General features: G+C 48.3%; 1 protein-coding gene across 1 annotated transcript in view; it reads left to right on the top strand.

Annotated features, from left to right (window-relative positions):
- PDE8A (phosphodiesterase 8A) overlaps positions 1-16969 on the top strand; it is a 100444-nt gene that overhangs the window by 51948 nt on the left and 31527 nt on the right. Inside the window, exons 9-12 of the mRNA XM_029238033.1 lie at positions 5299-5387; positions 7012-7063; positions 7164-7206; positions 12293-12370. Coding sequence (XP_029093866.1) covers positions 5299-5387; positions 7012-7063; positions 7164-7206; positions 12293-12370 — 262 coding nt within the window. The remainder of the gene's footprint in view (positions 1-5298; positions 5388-7011; positions 7064-7163; positions 7207-12292; positions 12371-16969) is intronic.

Below are 16969 nucleotides of genomic sequence, written 5' to 3'. Positions count from 1 at the left end.
GACCTAGCGCTCACTGAGCACTGCTAGAGCCAGGTGATCTCAGCCTCACTCTTCCCAGAAGCCTGGGGAAGTGTAGGTAGTGTTATCTCTGTTATGCCTATTTTGCAGATGAGGAAATTGAGGCCAAGAAAGTATATAAAACCTGACCAGCCAATAAGAGTAACTTTGACACTTAACATCATTGTTTTCATTTTTGTAATAAGTGAGTTAAGTTGATCTTTCTAATAATTGATCTTCTAAGTGGTAGCTGTTGGCAAATGGTCTGGGTAAAGGATTGCCAGTGAGTTAACACATTCTCAGAACACATTGGGGCCCATCAGTTCTCTGAGCCTCGTTCATTCATTCAGCATTTTTTGAATGCCAGGTGTGCTAGGTTCTGGTATAGAAAGAGGGGCAAAACAAAAATCCCTTAGGGAACTCATTCCAGGGTGCAAAACAGACAGATAAAAGTAATCGTTGCATTGTGATGTGAGAAGTTACAGCACCCTGGTGCTGAAGGGGTAGACAGAGCAAGGCGGGTTCAGTCTGAAAGGTTATTTCTCTCTCTGAACTGTGGCTTCTGACAGCACCTCACTGTTATATTACGTTTTAAAATATGATGAGAAGGAAAAGGCTACTGCTTTCCATAGTCATTCTTAGGCTTTTCTGCTGGGCTCTTTTTAACTTTTAGAAGTTGGGACTGTGAATCTGATTATTCAGAACATTTGAAAAATTGGTGACCTGCTCTCTTGCTGGCTATCTGGAGGCCCTGTGGAAGTGAAGCCCTTTCTCTGTGGCATTTGGCCCGTGCCTATCCCTTAGCACACAAGGGCAGTCTGCCAGAGGGGGCAGAAGGGCTATGCAAAGCTTATACCCCCACTTGGCTTGGGCCCCTCGAAGACACCGTGAGTGGGCTGGTGTCCTTTGCTTTCCCGCGGCTCTGAGCCCACGAGATGGCTTTGCAGTGAGAACAGGGAAAGAACAGGCCAGCGGCGGGGCCCGGTAATGCACTCTCAGGGGAATCACACAAATGGGCGCTGCTTGAATCCTATTTTGCCTTCAGCTTTTCTGTCAGGATGATGATTTTCTTGCTAGAGAGAGTGGCAGGTCCTCTGGATAGAGAAATGAAGGCTGAGATGAATGAAGAGACAGACCCTTAGGTGTTCAGGCCCACCAGTGTGCCCTGCCTGGGCTGAGAGGGGCGTCCTCGGAAGGCAGCTCCAGAACGGCAGCCATTCCAGACCCCCGCAGCCTTTGAGGGGCTTTACCATGGCCTCCCCAGTCCTGGCGGTTTGGTCCAGTGCTGCCACTGGGTCAGCCAGCAGTTCTGCTGTGAGGTTCAGCAGGGTGTGAAACAGATGGTGGCTCTCATGCTCCTTGATCTGGCAGCTGCCCTTGCAGTGAGGAGAGCAAGTTGAGAAGGGGGTGGGGGCACCCAGTGGATTAGCTGTAGGCCCTGGGATTCACCCAGATCCCTGTGAGCAGCGTGTTGCCTCCTGAGGTATGCCGTTGGGCACCAGGTGCAAAGGGCCTCGACAGCCGGACACCTGTTCTCTAAAGTCTGTATTTGCTATGAGCAGAGAATACGAAAGGTTATCGCGTTGTCAACCTCTGTACTGCTTTATTTCAAAAAGAAACCAGGTGGGGATATATGTATATGTATAGCTGATTCACTTTGTTATACAGCAGAAACTAACACACCCTTGTAAAGCATTTATACTCCAATAAAGATGTTTAAAAAAAAAAAAGAAAAGAAAAGGAACCAGGGCATTTGTTTTGCAAGATTGCAAGTTCTTGGGGAGAGTGCAAAAGCTGCTGTTTGTCCTTTGTTGGTACCCTGCTGGTTCACGGGCAACACCGCAGCAGGACAGACCACTTAGCTGGGCAATCTTTTGAGTAGAAAGATATATGGCCTTTCTAATCAAGTCTCCCTCGGGAGAAGAAGGGCTTGTTGAGAATCAGCCAGCCCTTGGCAAACAATGGTACCATGGTCAGTGGAGAGAGTTCAGACATGTGCTGGGAACCAGGATGGAGCCTTTGGAAGTGGTCAGATGACCGGGAGGGGCTTTGGAATGTCAGATTCTAGGTGTCCAACCAGTTGGTTATTCTTGGGGGCAGAGGAGAAATTCTGATGATGTTCAAACAGAGAACACTGCGAGCACCACTCTATAAACCTCCTCTGCCTGCTGTTCTCAGCCACTGGCTCCCCTTTCAGGTAAAACTGATCCTATGAGGCACCTTGATTTTCAGTCCCACACTCCTGCTTCCTTCCTCCCTTTATGTATCCTTCTTGGCTCTCCTCCTGTTTCTTTTTCCCCAGATCTTCTCTGTCAGGGCCCTAGAACCCCTGGCCTCCTATCTTCTCAGATACCTGAGCCTTATATTGCCTCTTCTCTTTTAGAAATTTTGCATTTTTTTCCCCTCAGAAACTGTCTTGCAGGTGCTGGAGGAACGTTGGCTGCTCGGCTGGCTGCCTCTGATAATGATGTGTAGTCGCAGAGCCCTTTAGCTCTTCACACCTTTTGCCTTCCCCAGCTCCTGGGAAGCCAGGAGCGAGCCTTCCTCCCTCGCCGCCTCCCCTCTTCTCCCACTTTTCCCCCATCTCTTTCCTCCCAGGTTTACCAGGGCTCTTTGTCCCCTGCTGGTTCCTCAGAAAGCTCCCTTTGTTGTTGAGCATCTTTCCTGCTCTGCGTAGATATCTCCCACCTTCCCAGTTTTAGCCCCAGTGTCTTTTCCAAGATCTGTTTCAACATCCTGCTGTCATTTTGGTATCACCTTGTAAAACGGTGATTTTCTCTCATCCCCCATTAACAAAAAGCCCGATCCCCCTCCACCTCTTCTGTCTACTGCTCGTTGACCGTCCACACAGTTGCCTGGACTTTGATTCCTGGAATGGTTTTGGTTTCTCCCTACCCTTTAGCCCCCTCCATCAGATTCATCACCAGGGCTTGATGTCTGTTAAACCCCTGCCTTTGAGGGTCCACTGCCTGGGCCTGACCGTGTGTTCAGGGCCCTCTTCCCACACCCTGAGACTGCGGTGGCTGAATGCAGTTAGGCCTCCCTGTCCCAGGACCCTCCACTTCTGGCCAGTCCACCCTACGCTACTGGAGATTTGTCTCACCAGATCACCACTTTGATCATGTCACTCCCTCTGTGTAGAGCTCAAGTCCCTTATCCTGGGTGCCAGGATTCTGTGATCTGACTTTGGCCTCACTTTTCCATTCAGTAAACAAAAGCCCCAAGTGTTCTTTGACTGTTTACCACCTGCCAGCACCGTGCTAGCCCCCGGGATAGGACAGCTGGAAGATGATGACTTAATTCTTAAGCCGGTGGGCACACACCAAGAAGGAACTGTCTCAGTAGTCAGCGAAGTCCAGCTCGGTGCTGAGCTTGCCCCGGAGTAGAAGGGAGGTGCACGCCTCAGTGCAGTTCTGAGAGGAGCTCAGCCTGAGAGAGACATACAGACACCTGTGCAAAACCAGACAGGCCACGTACTGGTCATTTGCCGTGTGTCAGGACTCGGCTAAGAGTTTGTGTGTGTTACCAGATTTAATCTTCATAACCGCATTCTAGGTAGGACTTTACTATTTTTAGGAACTGAAACTTCGATTTTTGATGTATTTTTGATAAGAAGTATGATCTGTGTTAAGTGAATATTTTTTGTTTCCACTGTTGACTGGAAGACTTACAGGCAACTCTGTTATCTAAGCAAAGTCATTGGCTAAGTTGTCCTCCATTAGCTGGACCGTCCAGCGCTGGCTGACGTGGCTTCTTACACCTTGACTTGGGGTCCGGCAGCCACCCACTCTGTTCAGAAAGGATTGGAGGAGAAAATCCTGAATATGTGTTTTGAAGTGCTGATTGATTGACTGGATCGGTCTCCCGTATTTTCCCTCTCCTTTTATGTAACAGCTCTGTTGAGAGATAATTCACATGCCATCCACTCCATCCATTTAAAGTATACAGTTCAGTGGTGGTTGGTATGTTCACAGAGTTTTGCAAATATCACCTCAGTCAGCTTCCCGTATTTCTCTTGATAGTGAGCTTCAGAAGTAACTCTTAGACCTGTCTGCCGAAGCCTTCTCTGGTGGCTGCATGGGGCTGTGGACGTGGAGGACAGGCTCCAGATTCCTGCCCAGGGATCCCTGTCTAGTCCTTGCCCGATTCGGGCACAGGCCACTCTCCCCTCAGAACTGTAGTGAGGAAGGCCCACACCTCCCTTCTGCTCCAGGGCAAGTAAGCACCTAGCTGGGCTCTTGGGCTGTTTTTTAATTTAGTCCTTTCTTGGCGCCCATTGTTTTCAGAAGGACGTCAGGAAGCCCCACTAACCATCCTTTGCTTCTGTCAGTATCCTGGTTTCTCTTGGATCCACTTTCCTAGAGGAGTCTGAAGATGAGATTTTACCATTAGCATTTGCATGCAGGTCACCACGCCCCAAGCATAGATTTCAGAATTGACTTTGTGTAAGAGTATGGACAGGAGACTTGAGCCAGGCTGCCATGGTGTTCCCCTTCCCACCTGGGTCAGCTTTAGCTCCTGTGGGACTCTGGAAGGTCTAGAAGGGTATGAAACACCCTGGGAGTTCAAGGTCCTACAGTGGGTTTTAGGGATTTTTCTAGCTTAAGGACCTTGGTGACTCTTGGAGAAATTCAGAACGTTTTAGGTGGTCGCAAAACCCAGCTCCGTCCCACGCTTCTCTCCACCACCCTCAGAGTAGGGGAGCCACCTGTAGCCCCTGTTTGCTCACTGTGGTCATAGCCTGGGCATACCTGCTCTCCCATTGCAGTTCCATTCTGAAATGGCAGCTCTGGCTTTTAAGGTCTCACTTGGTTATTCTGCCTGAGCCCAGTCCTGGCTGTTACCTCATTATCCCCACCCTACCTGCAGAGGGTACACAACACAGAGGGTGGCCCCTTCTCTGCCCCAGTCTGAGACTCTCCCCCTCCCAAATGCAGGGGCAGAGGCCACACTTCCCCCCTCCACTGCGGCAGGTAGGAGTTGTGAGAGGAGGAACCTGGACGAGAAGAGTGTTCCTCATTCGTGGGCCCAGGGCCTCTCTTGCCAGCAGAAAGCCACTGAAAACATATGGCCATTTAGACTGTGGTGATCTGGCTTTTGTTGTCTGTCTAGGGAGGAGATGGACTTGGGAGGTTAAGAAAGAATTGTCGGATTACCCAAAATTGCCTTTGGGGTTGGGATGATTTTATTATCCTGATAGCTTTAGTGGCCATGGTAAAGGAGTGGAAACCTGAGGTGGAAAATGCTCTTGGGTTTATGTTTTGAACACAATGTATAATGATGCCTACATTCCATTTATAGGAATGGCAAGGAATTTGCTCTGCCAAAGAGAAAAACGGAGATAATGTACAACAAAATGTGAAGATACTACCTGTCATCGGACAGGGAGGGTAAGTGGAAAAAAAACGAGAGCTTCAATCAACATACCATGTTCGGCTTATTGCAAAATGTGCTTTGAATACTTAAGTAAGTTGAGAACTGCATGCAGAAATTTTTAAGAAAGACTTGTAACAAGGTCAGGTACCATCAAAGGATGGCCTTCCAGGGTGGCTTCCTCATGGTCACAGCCTGACCCTCCAGCTGGTGACCCAGAGCCGCCATACTCTGACAGTCTTAAGCTGTGTGACCACGTAAGAGACTAAAGTATTTAAATCTGAATGCCACTTTACTGAGCTGTGTGCTAAGAACACTCACTGGTGGACTCCCTGTGTTTAAAAGATTTTTATCTAATTTGATAGCCTATGTGTTATTTCTGCACAGAACGATCAAATTAGATACAAGTATTTTAAATACTGTCATTTACGGAAACGCATATGAAGCAGATGTGACCACAGATTGGAAGGCAGTGTCTATCAGGAGCCTGAAAACGTCATGTGGTTTGTCTCAGAATCTATCTTAAATAATACGAGCAGTGGAAAATTATGAACGTGAACTGTAGAATACCCAACGATAAAATACGCAACCATTAGAAATGATGATCATAGAAAATTAAATTATAGGGGAAAATGTTTTTGATAAATGCAAGAGTCAAAATGTAAAATCATACCTAGTGTACGCTGTCAGTCGTGAACATGAAAGAAGGACAAAAAGACCAGGAGGAGGTGTAGCGATGATGGTTGCAACAACTGCCGCTGTCCGTGAGCCCTTCCCTCCCTGGGCAGGCTCTCAGTGCCTGGTAGGTGTCACTTCATTTCGTCCTGGCCACAGCCCCGTGACGTCGGCACTGTGACCGTCTCTGTTTGACAGACGAGGAGCCTGAGGCTTAGAGAGGTGAGGCTGGCCCAGAGTGTGGCCGTCAGCGCTCAGCGGAGCCGGGCTGCCGGCCTCTGCGTTGATCGCGTGGCTCACGTGCTTGGTCACCAGGCTCTGCTGCTGGCTGGCGATCGCCTCAGGGAGACGGCTCTGTGTGGGCTCTCTGTTCTGATTCTCTGCCTTTTTGTGGCCTTTCCAAATTGGGGCGGGGGGGGGGGATAACTGTAGGGATTGGATTATCAAGGGGAAAAGCTGAAAAATTGAAAATAAGTGAGGAGAGTCAGCATCTTCTGAGATAAGCCCCGGTTGCTTTGTTCTAGACTCGCACATTCGGCCCCAGTGTGGCCTGTGGCTGTTTCCATGAATGACTGTGAGCAGATTGTTTGCTGAAACTTGAAGAAGAGCATCAGTAGAAAGGGCTGTGAAACTGTGAAGACATGTTAAGGAATTAGAGGCTTTGGGCTGGTTAACATGTAGTACATTTTTAAAACCCAGGTATTTTTTATTGTGTGTTGTGATGACTCAGAAGGATTTTGTTGTTTTTACTGAAGAGTCAACTTCTCTTCTACAGAGACACCAGAGGATGCTTGTAGACTCTTGTTTGTTTATTGGTGGCCTTGGCCACACACAAATAGAACTGCTGTCCTCCAAGCATTGTATGTATTGTGAAAGAGAGATGCTCCTTTCATAATGAAAAATTAGCTAGATATCCACCAGATTAGAGAGCCAGGAGAGAAATAATACATTGTTTTCTACTTGCAGAAAAATTAGACACTATGTGTCCATTGTCAGAGCATGCAATGGCAACAATAAGGTATGTAAGGAGAGCCCTTGGGACCCCAGGGACCCAGCAAGATTTCCCTTACTGTATAACTAGGCACTCAAAACTAATGGCTTCTAAAATTCATTTTTAGGCTACGAAAATAGCTGAATGTGTTCAGTCTGACACTCATACAGGTATGGTGCCCCATATTCATTCTTAGGGTTCACTGAGCTTTTGAAAAAATAAAAAAATAAAAACAGGCCCTGCCTCTGACGAGCTTGTCTGTTGCGTAGGTGGGACTGTATTTTCCTAGCACCGTGGCAGCATTTCTCTCCCTGACTCCCAGGCTGGTTTATGAGTCAGAGGACCCGAGCACAGGTGGGCGATCTGACAGGTGTCCTGGGGTGGGTCTCAGCCTGTGGGGAGAGAACTGGTCACCTCCATTGCATGAACTTATGTGAAGATGTGTTGAGTGGAGTGTGGTCTGTTGGCATGATCTGTGCTCGAAGAGGCAACTGTGTTGGTTTCAGACTACAGTGCTTTAGCAGGGATGCTTTCACCACCAGCCTACGGGGAGGTAGGTGGACCCCATCAGACCTGCCTCACGTCGTATCCGTCTCGTGAGGACTTGATGTGCTTTGGACACCATCCGCTCACCCCATGTCTACGTGACTGCAGATGTTTTTCCCTGGCCCGGAATCACCTGTTTCCTTCCAGCGTATATCATGGCTCCAGCAAGCCACTTTCCTACTCTGGCCCTTACCTGTGATGGTGCAGGTCCTCTCCGGCTCCATGCCAGAGGCTCTCCGTCCAGCCTGTGTGGACGCTTTACAGCACCCTGCCATGCCCAGGCAGTGCTCTGGTTGCCCAGCTGGTCTGTAAGAGCCTCCAAGGAGAAGACTTTGTCTTCCATACCTTCAGCTGTTGATGGCGTGCTTTCAGCAGTACCGGCACAGTTCACTCATTCATTCTAGGAATGTTTCCCACAAGTTTTTCTGAGTGTTTGTTGTGTACAAGGCACTGTGCTGAGTGCTTAACTTACGGTGTATTTAGTTGAAGCCTTGCAATAACCCAGAGGGGTAGACGCTTAATAGATGAAGTTCCCTTTTAACAGATAAGGAAACAGAAAGGTTACCTAATTCGCCCAGGGATATCCATCTAGGAGGTGGGAGAGTTGGCACTCAAATCCAGATGGCCAGCTCCAGAAGCTCTGAAGCACATGCTGGAACAGTTCTTGTGGGCGCCCCAAGAGTACTCAGGCTTTAATCTGAAAAGAGGAGAGACGTATTGACACGAAGGGACACATAGCAAGTGATAAGAAGTGATCATTAGTGGGTGAGAAAGGCAGAGGAAGAGGGAGGGGGACGTTCCAGACAGGGAGAGGTGGATTTGAGTAAGAAGATGGGTGTGAGAGGAAAAGCATTCCAGAAATACATACCGTTACTGAACAGGGAAAGTACAGAGTGTGTTCTAGAAAGAGCAAGAGCAGGGTTAAAATTCTGACTGGTGTAAAAAAGGTCAGTGTGGAAGGGAGTTGGGATCGTGAAGGATCCTTAGATGCTAGGTGGGAGATCAGGATTTTCATCGGTAGGCAGTGGGAGTTGGAGGATTTTTGAGCAAGGGAATAGTATAATGACGCCTGAGCTCTAAGCTTTTAGAGCCTGTATGTAACAGATTACATGGAAGGAGGGACCAGGGACGAGAATACCAGCATTGCCATCGTGTAGAGGAGAGAAAACAGGCCAGGGCATAATTCATCCAAAACAGTGCACGGGCACCACGTGCCAGGCCAAGTGACTGTCTCTACTTGGCGAAGCCTGCTTTCTGTGCTTCTTAGCAGGGGGATGGGTAGCACAGGGGAGGAGGAGGGGGTCCGGAAGGGCCTTGCCAGCAACGTGCCAGGTTCCGGGTTGGGTGGTGCGGAGCAGGGCTTCAGCGTATTTTACAGGTGTCCTCGTGCGCTGCCAGGGCGGGGGCTGGGCAGACCTGAAAGGAGTGTTACTCTGGACCTGGAGAAAGTGAGCTTTCTCGGGCGCAGGAGGAGGGAGCTCCCCGTGTGCGACGCCGCAGGGAGCCCGCGGTTGGGCAGCGGCTGGAGGCTTGGCAGTGTGGGGTCGGTGAGACCCCCGAGGCGGGGGGACGGGGTGTCCCGGTGCAGGGCAGGCCCTCCTCAAAGGCTTGGACGGTTGAGAGTGTCTGAGAAAGTTCTCTGAAAGTCTGTTCCCAGCAGAGTGACTTTGGGGCAAGTCGTGCAAGAAACCTGGTTCTCAGCTTCCTCCCCCCGGGGGAAGCACGGTGTTGGTGTTGGGATGGAGGCTGCCCGTTCGCGGGGCTGCGGGATGGTTCCTGCTCCTCACGGCTTCTCCAGGGTCTCCTGGATTTGCCCAGCAGGCCAAGGAAACCCTGCTAACCTTCCTCTCCTAAAAAGACGGGCAGTGCGAAGGATCGCAGTTTTCTGGAACAGGAAGCTGAGCGCAGACACGTGAAGTCGCGGGCGGTGCTGAGCCCGAGCTGGCTCGGCGGCCGAGGCCTGTTGAGCGTTCCCTCTCCTGCGGTGCGCGGCTGCCTCAGGTCTCGGGTCAGTCGTGGGCGTGGAGCCCTCTCGAGGCAGGAGGACCTGTGCGCGGGCTCCTTCAGGCTGCGGGCTGGTTGAGAGGTCAAGGTCACCCTGCCGTGAGCCCCTCGGCCCTCCCTGCAGGAGCAGCAGCCCAGCAGGTGGAGGTACCTTAAGAACCAGCTGCAGAGCTCTGCAGGGACTCAGACAGAGGAAGAGAAGCGGGCTGAACACGGCGGTCACAGGAAGGTCTGGTCTTGCCTTAGGGGAGTCACGTAAACGCTGAGTAGAAGTTCAAGCCTGCTTCGCCTCCCTCCACACCTGCCACAGCCCCGGCCTTGGGACACGTTGCTCCTTGCTTCCCTCCAGCCAGCTCTGCCCCGTCTGCGCAGGCAGCGTCCTCCTCCAGGAAGTGCCTTCCTCCTCTGCCGGCCTCCAGCTGCAAAACATGGCTCATCTCCTCTCTGCCCCCCTCCCAGAGGAGACCTGCCCCTTCCTCCTGGGGCTCCTTTTGCTCCCCAGCATCACGCCTGTCACTCTTAGTTCACCCGTGTTTGTTGCCCTCCGGACTATCCCCTTTGAGGGCATGGACCCTACCATATTCATCTTCACACCCCTAGCGCCTGGCTTAGAGCCTGACACGTGTTAGGTGCCCAGTAAATGTTTGTTGAGTGCCCTCGTGTCATTCACAGCTGGTGAGGAAGTCAGTCAAGTCAGTAAAGCAGGTGGTTACCAGCAATGTTGGGGGTGAGGCATTAGGGCAGGATTCCCCAGAGGTGATGATACCTGAGCCGCATCTTACCTGCATCTTCAAAGAGGATCGAGAGTTAACCAGGTGAAGGAGGCGTCAGGGGAGGGGTGCGTTCCTAGGTGGGGGTAAGCAGTTTGCACCAAGGCAGAGAGGTTTGGGAGGTGAACTAGCACATCATAAATAGTTCGTGATGGCTGGAGAGAGGAGGTCCAGATATCACAGGACTCTGGGTGCCACACTGGGGAATTTAAATCTGATCCTAAAAACAGTGATGAACCATTAAAATGTTTTAATTGGGAGAGTGATCTGATCAGATTTTTGTTTCAGAAGGATCACTTGGCTGCCTATGGAGAATGGGTCGAAGGGGGCAAAGTTGGGGCCGGTAGGACCAGTGAGGGGAGGCTGTCATTATAATCCAGAGGTGGATGACAGGTGTCTGTCTGAGCCAGGACAGGGACAGAACAGGGGTAGACTGAAGAGGTATTTAGGAGGTCGAATCCATAGATTTATCTGACCACTTGAGGGCAAGGAACAAGGAGGAGTCATGGATGACTCGTCTCCAACTTAAGCAAAAAGGTAGATGGCGTTCAGCAGCCTGGGAGAAGCAGTGACTTAGGAGAAGATACGGAGTTCATTGGGGTAGTGAGCTCGTGTGAGATTCCTGAGGGTGTCCAGATGGAGGTGACGAGTGGCCAGTTAAGATGTAAGTCTGGAGCTCAGGAGAAAGGCCTGGGATTAAGACAGCAACACAGGAATTAGGAAAAGCTGTAGAAAAGGATGAGGTCTCCTGAGGAGATGGCGTTGTCTGAGAGGGAGGGCTAAGAGGACCGAACCTTTGGGAACACCGGGGGTGCTGAGGAAGAGAGAATGAATCGTGATGGAAACTAGGAAGGAACAATAAGAGATGCGAGGAAAGCCAGCGTTGGACTTGTGCAAACCAGGAGTCTCCAGGAAGCATGATCAGTTGTGTCTAGGAGCACAAGTCAGGTAAGAACTGAACGGTGTCCTTCAGGTATAGCAACAGGGAGGTCATCAGTGACCTTGACAAGGTCACTGCCAGTGCCCACATGGAAGAGAAGGTAGCAGATAGCAAGTGGAGAAGGTTCCGGATGGTGGGGAGGAGTACCAAGGGCCTGCCTTTGGACCCTGTTTGTGAGCAGGAATCCAGATGAGGAAGCCGGGAGAAGGCAGAGAAGACGGAAGAAGCTGCAGGTGCGGAGAGCTGAGCTCGAGCGCCAGCTGTGTGCTCACTCGTCTGCACAGCGGCTCCCAGTTGCCTCGTCTGTGAAATGGGGACAGGTTGGAGAGGCTTGCCACCACGTGTGACAGGCGGCAGGTGCACAGAGGAGGGCACGAGAAGGAAGGTCAGCTTTGCCTTGTCATTGATTGGCGTGGAGTGAGGGAGAGAGGAGTCAAAGACAAGCCCCGTTTGGGCCTCGAAATGCAGTGGCGCCATCCACGGGAAGAGGGGGCAGAGAAGTACACCCCGGACTAGTGCTCCTGTACTGCCCTCCCAAAGAGAGGCACATTCTTCCCGGGGACATTTTAGAGCTTGTACTGTAGAAAGAAATACAAAAAAAGATTTTTTTTTTTTTTTTTCCTTTGGGGCAAGGGTGGATGGAGATCAAAATTTTCCCACCACTTTATTCGATTACGTAGAAATATAATAGGTGAAATTCTCTTGAGTTCATTTCTGCTAGTTTTTGCATCGTGGGACTCTGCGATTACATAATCTGGAAACTGAAAAGCACTACTTTATGACTGTACCAGGTGGGACATTTTGAGAAAGTCAGCCTCCCTTAAAACGTAATTGTTCACAGCCTTCATCTCTGTGCACTCCGTTGATTTTTGTGGCTTCCTAAATGGTATTCTAATGCTTAAATTTTGTTTCTTAAAACTTTTATATTGGTAAGTTTCCTAATGTGTTGTTAAAATCCCTTTGCAGAGGTAATTTATAATTTAATTGTTTCCACAGATCACCAGTCAGGCAAACATAACGACAGGAGGAAAAGCTCACTAGATGTCAGAACTGCTGCCTCTCGAACAAGCAAAGGTAGGTGACAAAGACGAGGAGAAAGCATGGTCCTGTGAGTGTTGAACCCATGGAGACGTGTGACACTCCCTCCCCAGTCTGATGTCTGGGTCACTGCCCCCCCTCCAGCTCAGGAGAGGGAAGGGGACCCTCTAGCAGTCTGTGTCCATTTCTCCCTCACCCCCAGCTCCTTTGCCAGTGGGTTCCATTCTGACCCTTTTGATGGAGTCGGGGAATAAAGAAAAAGAAAAAGATACATTTTACCGTCTGTTCTCTAGTTGATTTTCTTTTTTTTTTTAAATTATTTATTTATTTATTTATTTTTGGCTGAGTTGGGTCTTCGTTGCTCTGCATGGGCTTTTCTCTGGTTGCAGCGAGTGGGGGCTACTCTGCGTTGCGGTGTGCGGGCTTCTCATTGCAGTGGCTTCTTTTGTTGTGGAGCACGGGCTCTAGGCACACCGGGCCTTCAGTAGTTGTGGCGCGAGGACTGTAGAGCGCAGGCTTAGTAGTTGTGGCGCACGGGCTTAGTTGCTTTGCGGCATGTGGGATCTTCCCAGACCAGGGATCGAACCCATGTCCCCTGCATTGGCAGGCGGATTCTTAACCACTGCACCCCCAGGGAAGTCCTCTAGTTTGATTTTCTAAACTGTAACAGCAGATGTCAGTTTATCTGTTGTAATTGTATGAGTAATGCATTTGGAAGTTCTCAGTGATATATTCCATTGTGGGTTGCAATTTGCCGTGGAAGCTTACCTTTTGGTGGGGACGTAAGTGAGCTGCATTTGGGGATGTGAAAGACTTTTCATAAGCAAATAGTATTTAAGTTCTAAGTGGAATATATAATTTTTTAACGGTTATGTAGATATGTGGCCTGAGTGATCTAGAAGTTTTAAAAATGCAATGAAAATTATCTATAGATAGTGTGGAGGCAAATATTACTGCTAGCTGTGTACTTTCTTTGACTCAGAGATGAACTGGGAAGCAGTAGGGAGCTGACTGTTACTAGATAAACAGCGAAAACCTTGCAGATGTTACAGTGGAGATCCAGTGCCTCACTTCTCTCATGGGTTGGTCGTGAGGACCGGAAAATATGCCGTGTGTCCCTTGCACTGAAAAGACGAAACGGATCCCACCCCTGCTGCAAGGGCAGGGAGCAAAGTGGTGTTACAGGGAAGAGTATGGACTTCGGCCTCAGCATTGCTTTGATTCAGGTCCCAGCTTCAGCTACTTTCTGTGCAACCTTGGGGGTAGACCTTTGTGCTTCCATTTCCTCATCATCATATGGGGATCATTATGCTGTCCACAGAGGACCACGTAAGGATGGAATGAGTGAGCGTGGTGCCTGGCCAGGGTCGTGGCAGCAGCTGTCACCGTCCTCACTGTGGCCCTCATGGTCACGGCCCTCGGGCACAGCAGAGCAGAGGCGAGGTCACTCGTGCCCCAAACTCTCTTTGCCGCCACACTCTGACTTCTGTTCATCCTTTGGATTACTTTGTCCATTTCTGTATTTTTGAGAGTTAAAACACTTTTAATGTTTGTGGGTTTTAACCACTGTTCTTTTTAATTGACTTATAATTTACATATAATACAATTCATATTAAGTGTTGAGTTCAATAGGTTTTGACAGTTCTGTACATTGAACTGTATAGACTGTAACCACCCAGCCCAAAATAGATACAGAAAATACACACGTGCAGGCCTGCACTCGCGCACATATTTCACCACACAGAGGCATCCACTGATTTCTTGCACCATAAGTTAATTTGGCCTCTTCTTGCGCTTCATGGAAATGGAGTCGTATAGTGTGCACTGTCTGTGTGTCTGGCATCTTTCACTCATTTTAGTGTTCTTGAGATTCATCCTTGTTGCTAGGTGCTACCGTTCTTCTTTATAGCTTGGTAGTACTCCACTGTATGACTGTGCCACAATTTGCGTATCCATTCTGTTATTAATGGCCCTTTGTGTTCACCGTTCCACTTTGGGGCTGTTCAGAGTAAGGCTGCTGTGAATATTTTTCTGCAAGTATTTTTTTTGTGTGTGGACATGTGTGTTCATCTCCTACCTAGGAGTGGAATTGCCTGGCCTTTGTGCAGCTGCAAACAATTCTCCAGTGTGGGTTGTACCATGTACCATCACTAACCTATGAGAGTTCCAGTTGCTCTGCATCCTCCCACACTTGGTTATACCAGTGTTCTAAACTCTAGCTATTCTACTGGATGTGGTTTTAACTTTAATTTTCCTGATGACTAATGAGGTTGAGCAGCCCTTTCATATGCTTACTGGCCATTGGATATCCTCTTTTGTGACGTGAATGTTCAAATATTTTGCCCTTTTTTTTTTTTTTTTTGCGGTATGTGGGCCTCTCACTGTTGTGGCCTCTCCTGCTGCAGAGCACAGGCTCCGGACGCGCAGGCTCAGCGGCCATGGCTCACGGGCCCGGCCGCTCCGCGGCATGTGGGATCGTCCCGGACCGGGCCACGAACCCGTGTCCCCTGCATCGGCAGGCGGACTCTCAACCACTGCGCCACCAGGGAAGCCCCTTTTGCCCATTTTTATCACTGGGTTGTTTATCTTTTTCTTGTTGGTTTGTAGGAATTCTTTTTATGTTCTAGATATGGATATAAGTATTCCAAATATACTGTTCTTAGTCTGTGAATGGCTTTTTCACTCTCTTAATGGTCTTTTAATGAACAGAGGTTCTTAATGAATCTTAAAGTTCATTTTGTCAGTGTTTTCTGTTATAGCTAGTGCTTTTTTGTGTCCTGTTTAAGAAATCTTTCTCTATCCCAAGGTTATGAAGAATATTCCCCCATGTTTTCTTCTAGAAGCTTTATTGCTTTCACTTGGGGTCTGTGATCCATTTCAAATTAATTTTTACATCTAGTGAAGGTAGAGATCAAAGATTAATATCCCCCCCCCCCCTTACTGGGAAACCCAGCTGGCCCATCACCATGTTGAAAAACCATCTTTTGCAGTAGTATCATTATTGTAAACCAGTTGACTGTAAATATATGGCCTGTTTCTGGACTCTATTTCATTGTTCTGTTAGTCCTTGCTTGCACTGATAACACGATCGATTACTACAGTCATATGGTAAGTATTGATATCTGGTAGTATAAAGTTCTTCAAGATTATCTTGGCTATTCTAGGTCCTTTGCATTTCCATATAACATTTAGAGTCAGCTTGTTAGTTTACACACAAACAGCTTCTTGGGAGTTTATCTGGGAGTGTCTTAAATCTATAGAACAATTTGGGGAAAATTGAAATCTCGGTAACACTGAGTCTTTCAAAACGTAAACATGCTCTTTGTCTTTATTTAGGTTGCCTTTTATTTTTTCTCAGCAGTGTTTTGCATTTTCAGTGTATAAATCTTACATATCTTTCCATTAGATTTATTCCTAAATATTGATTTTTATGATGCTGTCATAATGGTGTTTATTTATTTCAGTTTCCAATTGTTTGTTGCTAGTATATAGAAATATAATTGAATTTTTTATGTATTGACCTTGTACCCAGTAACCTTGATAAACTAGCTTATTGATTATAAGAGTAGCGTTTGTAGACTCTTTCACTTTCTGCATACACAGTCATGACAATCTTTATACCTTTTATTTCTTTTTCTTACTTTATTGCATTCACACTATTGTTTGGTCTTTATATGTCACTTTCATTATATTTTTAAATGAGAACAAGTCTTTTTATGACATAGTGATAGAATAGTGGTTTTTATTTTTGGTTTAATGACCTCGTTGGGTAAAATGGAAAGACGGCAACCATGGGCTGATCACCAAAATTAGATTTAAGGAGTTTTGTTGGTCTCTGAAATTTAGAGCATTTGAGAGCCCCTGAGTTGGTTAATCTTGGTTGTTTCTCCTTGGGCCCCAGTTTGGTAAAATAAGGCTGACGCATCAGGCGGTGGAGCAGTCTGTGGTCCTTTAAGACCTTTGGTAAACAGCATTTGGCCTGACAGTGGGGCTTTCAGGGAGAGACACAGAACACTATGTGAATGTGTTTTCCTGCCAGTTCACTGCCCAGGCTTCTCCCCACCCCAAAGGAACTGGATCTTGACAGGAGCAACAAAAAAATTGACAAACTTTAGAGTCTAAGATTTGCTGCCTGCCTCACTTAAGATATTTACCTAACCTGTCTAGATTGAGCAGAACAGTGGAAAGCACCAAAGGATGTCTTGAAAAATTGAACCAGAAATTCATGTATTTCAGTTAACTGAGTTGTATTTATTGCTCCCGCCATATATGAAACAAGGAGCCTCTGTGGCATTGTCTTTCAGAACATTTTCACTCCTGGAGAGCAGCAAGCTGAATAATTATAAAGCCTTATTGTTAGAAACACAGAAAGAGGCTAACTGTTTGGCCCTGACTTGCTAGATTGTTTCCTCTGTTTTCTCTCTGGCCTGTGACCTTAGAACTTCAGTCTGTGGGCGCACGTGCATCCTAGTGCCTAGAGCTGAAGGAAGCAGAGTTGGTGATGCCAGAATCCCAGGCTTGTTAGGATGGGAAGGAAGCTCAGCGACCAGGTAGTTCTGGTCCTACCCCTTCATTGTGCAGCTGAGCACGCTGGGTGGGGCCTGGGGCGGGAAGGGAGACAGGTACCCAAGGCTG

Source organism: Monodon monoceros, unplaced genomic scaffold (genome assembly GCF_005190385.1).
Source record: "Monodon monoceros isolate NGI ecotype Baffin Bay Population unplaced genomic scaffold, NGI_Narwhal_1 Super_Scaffold_21, whole genome shotgun sequence".
NCBI lineage: Eukaryota > Metazoa > Chordata > Mammalia > Artiodactyla > Monodontidae > Monodon > Monodon monoceros.
This window is presented reverse-complemented; position numbering and strand designations above follow the sequence as displayed.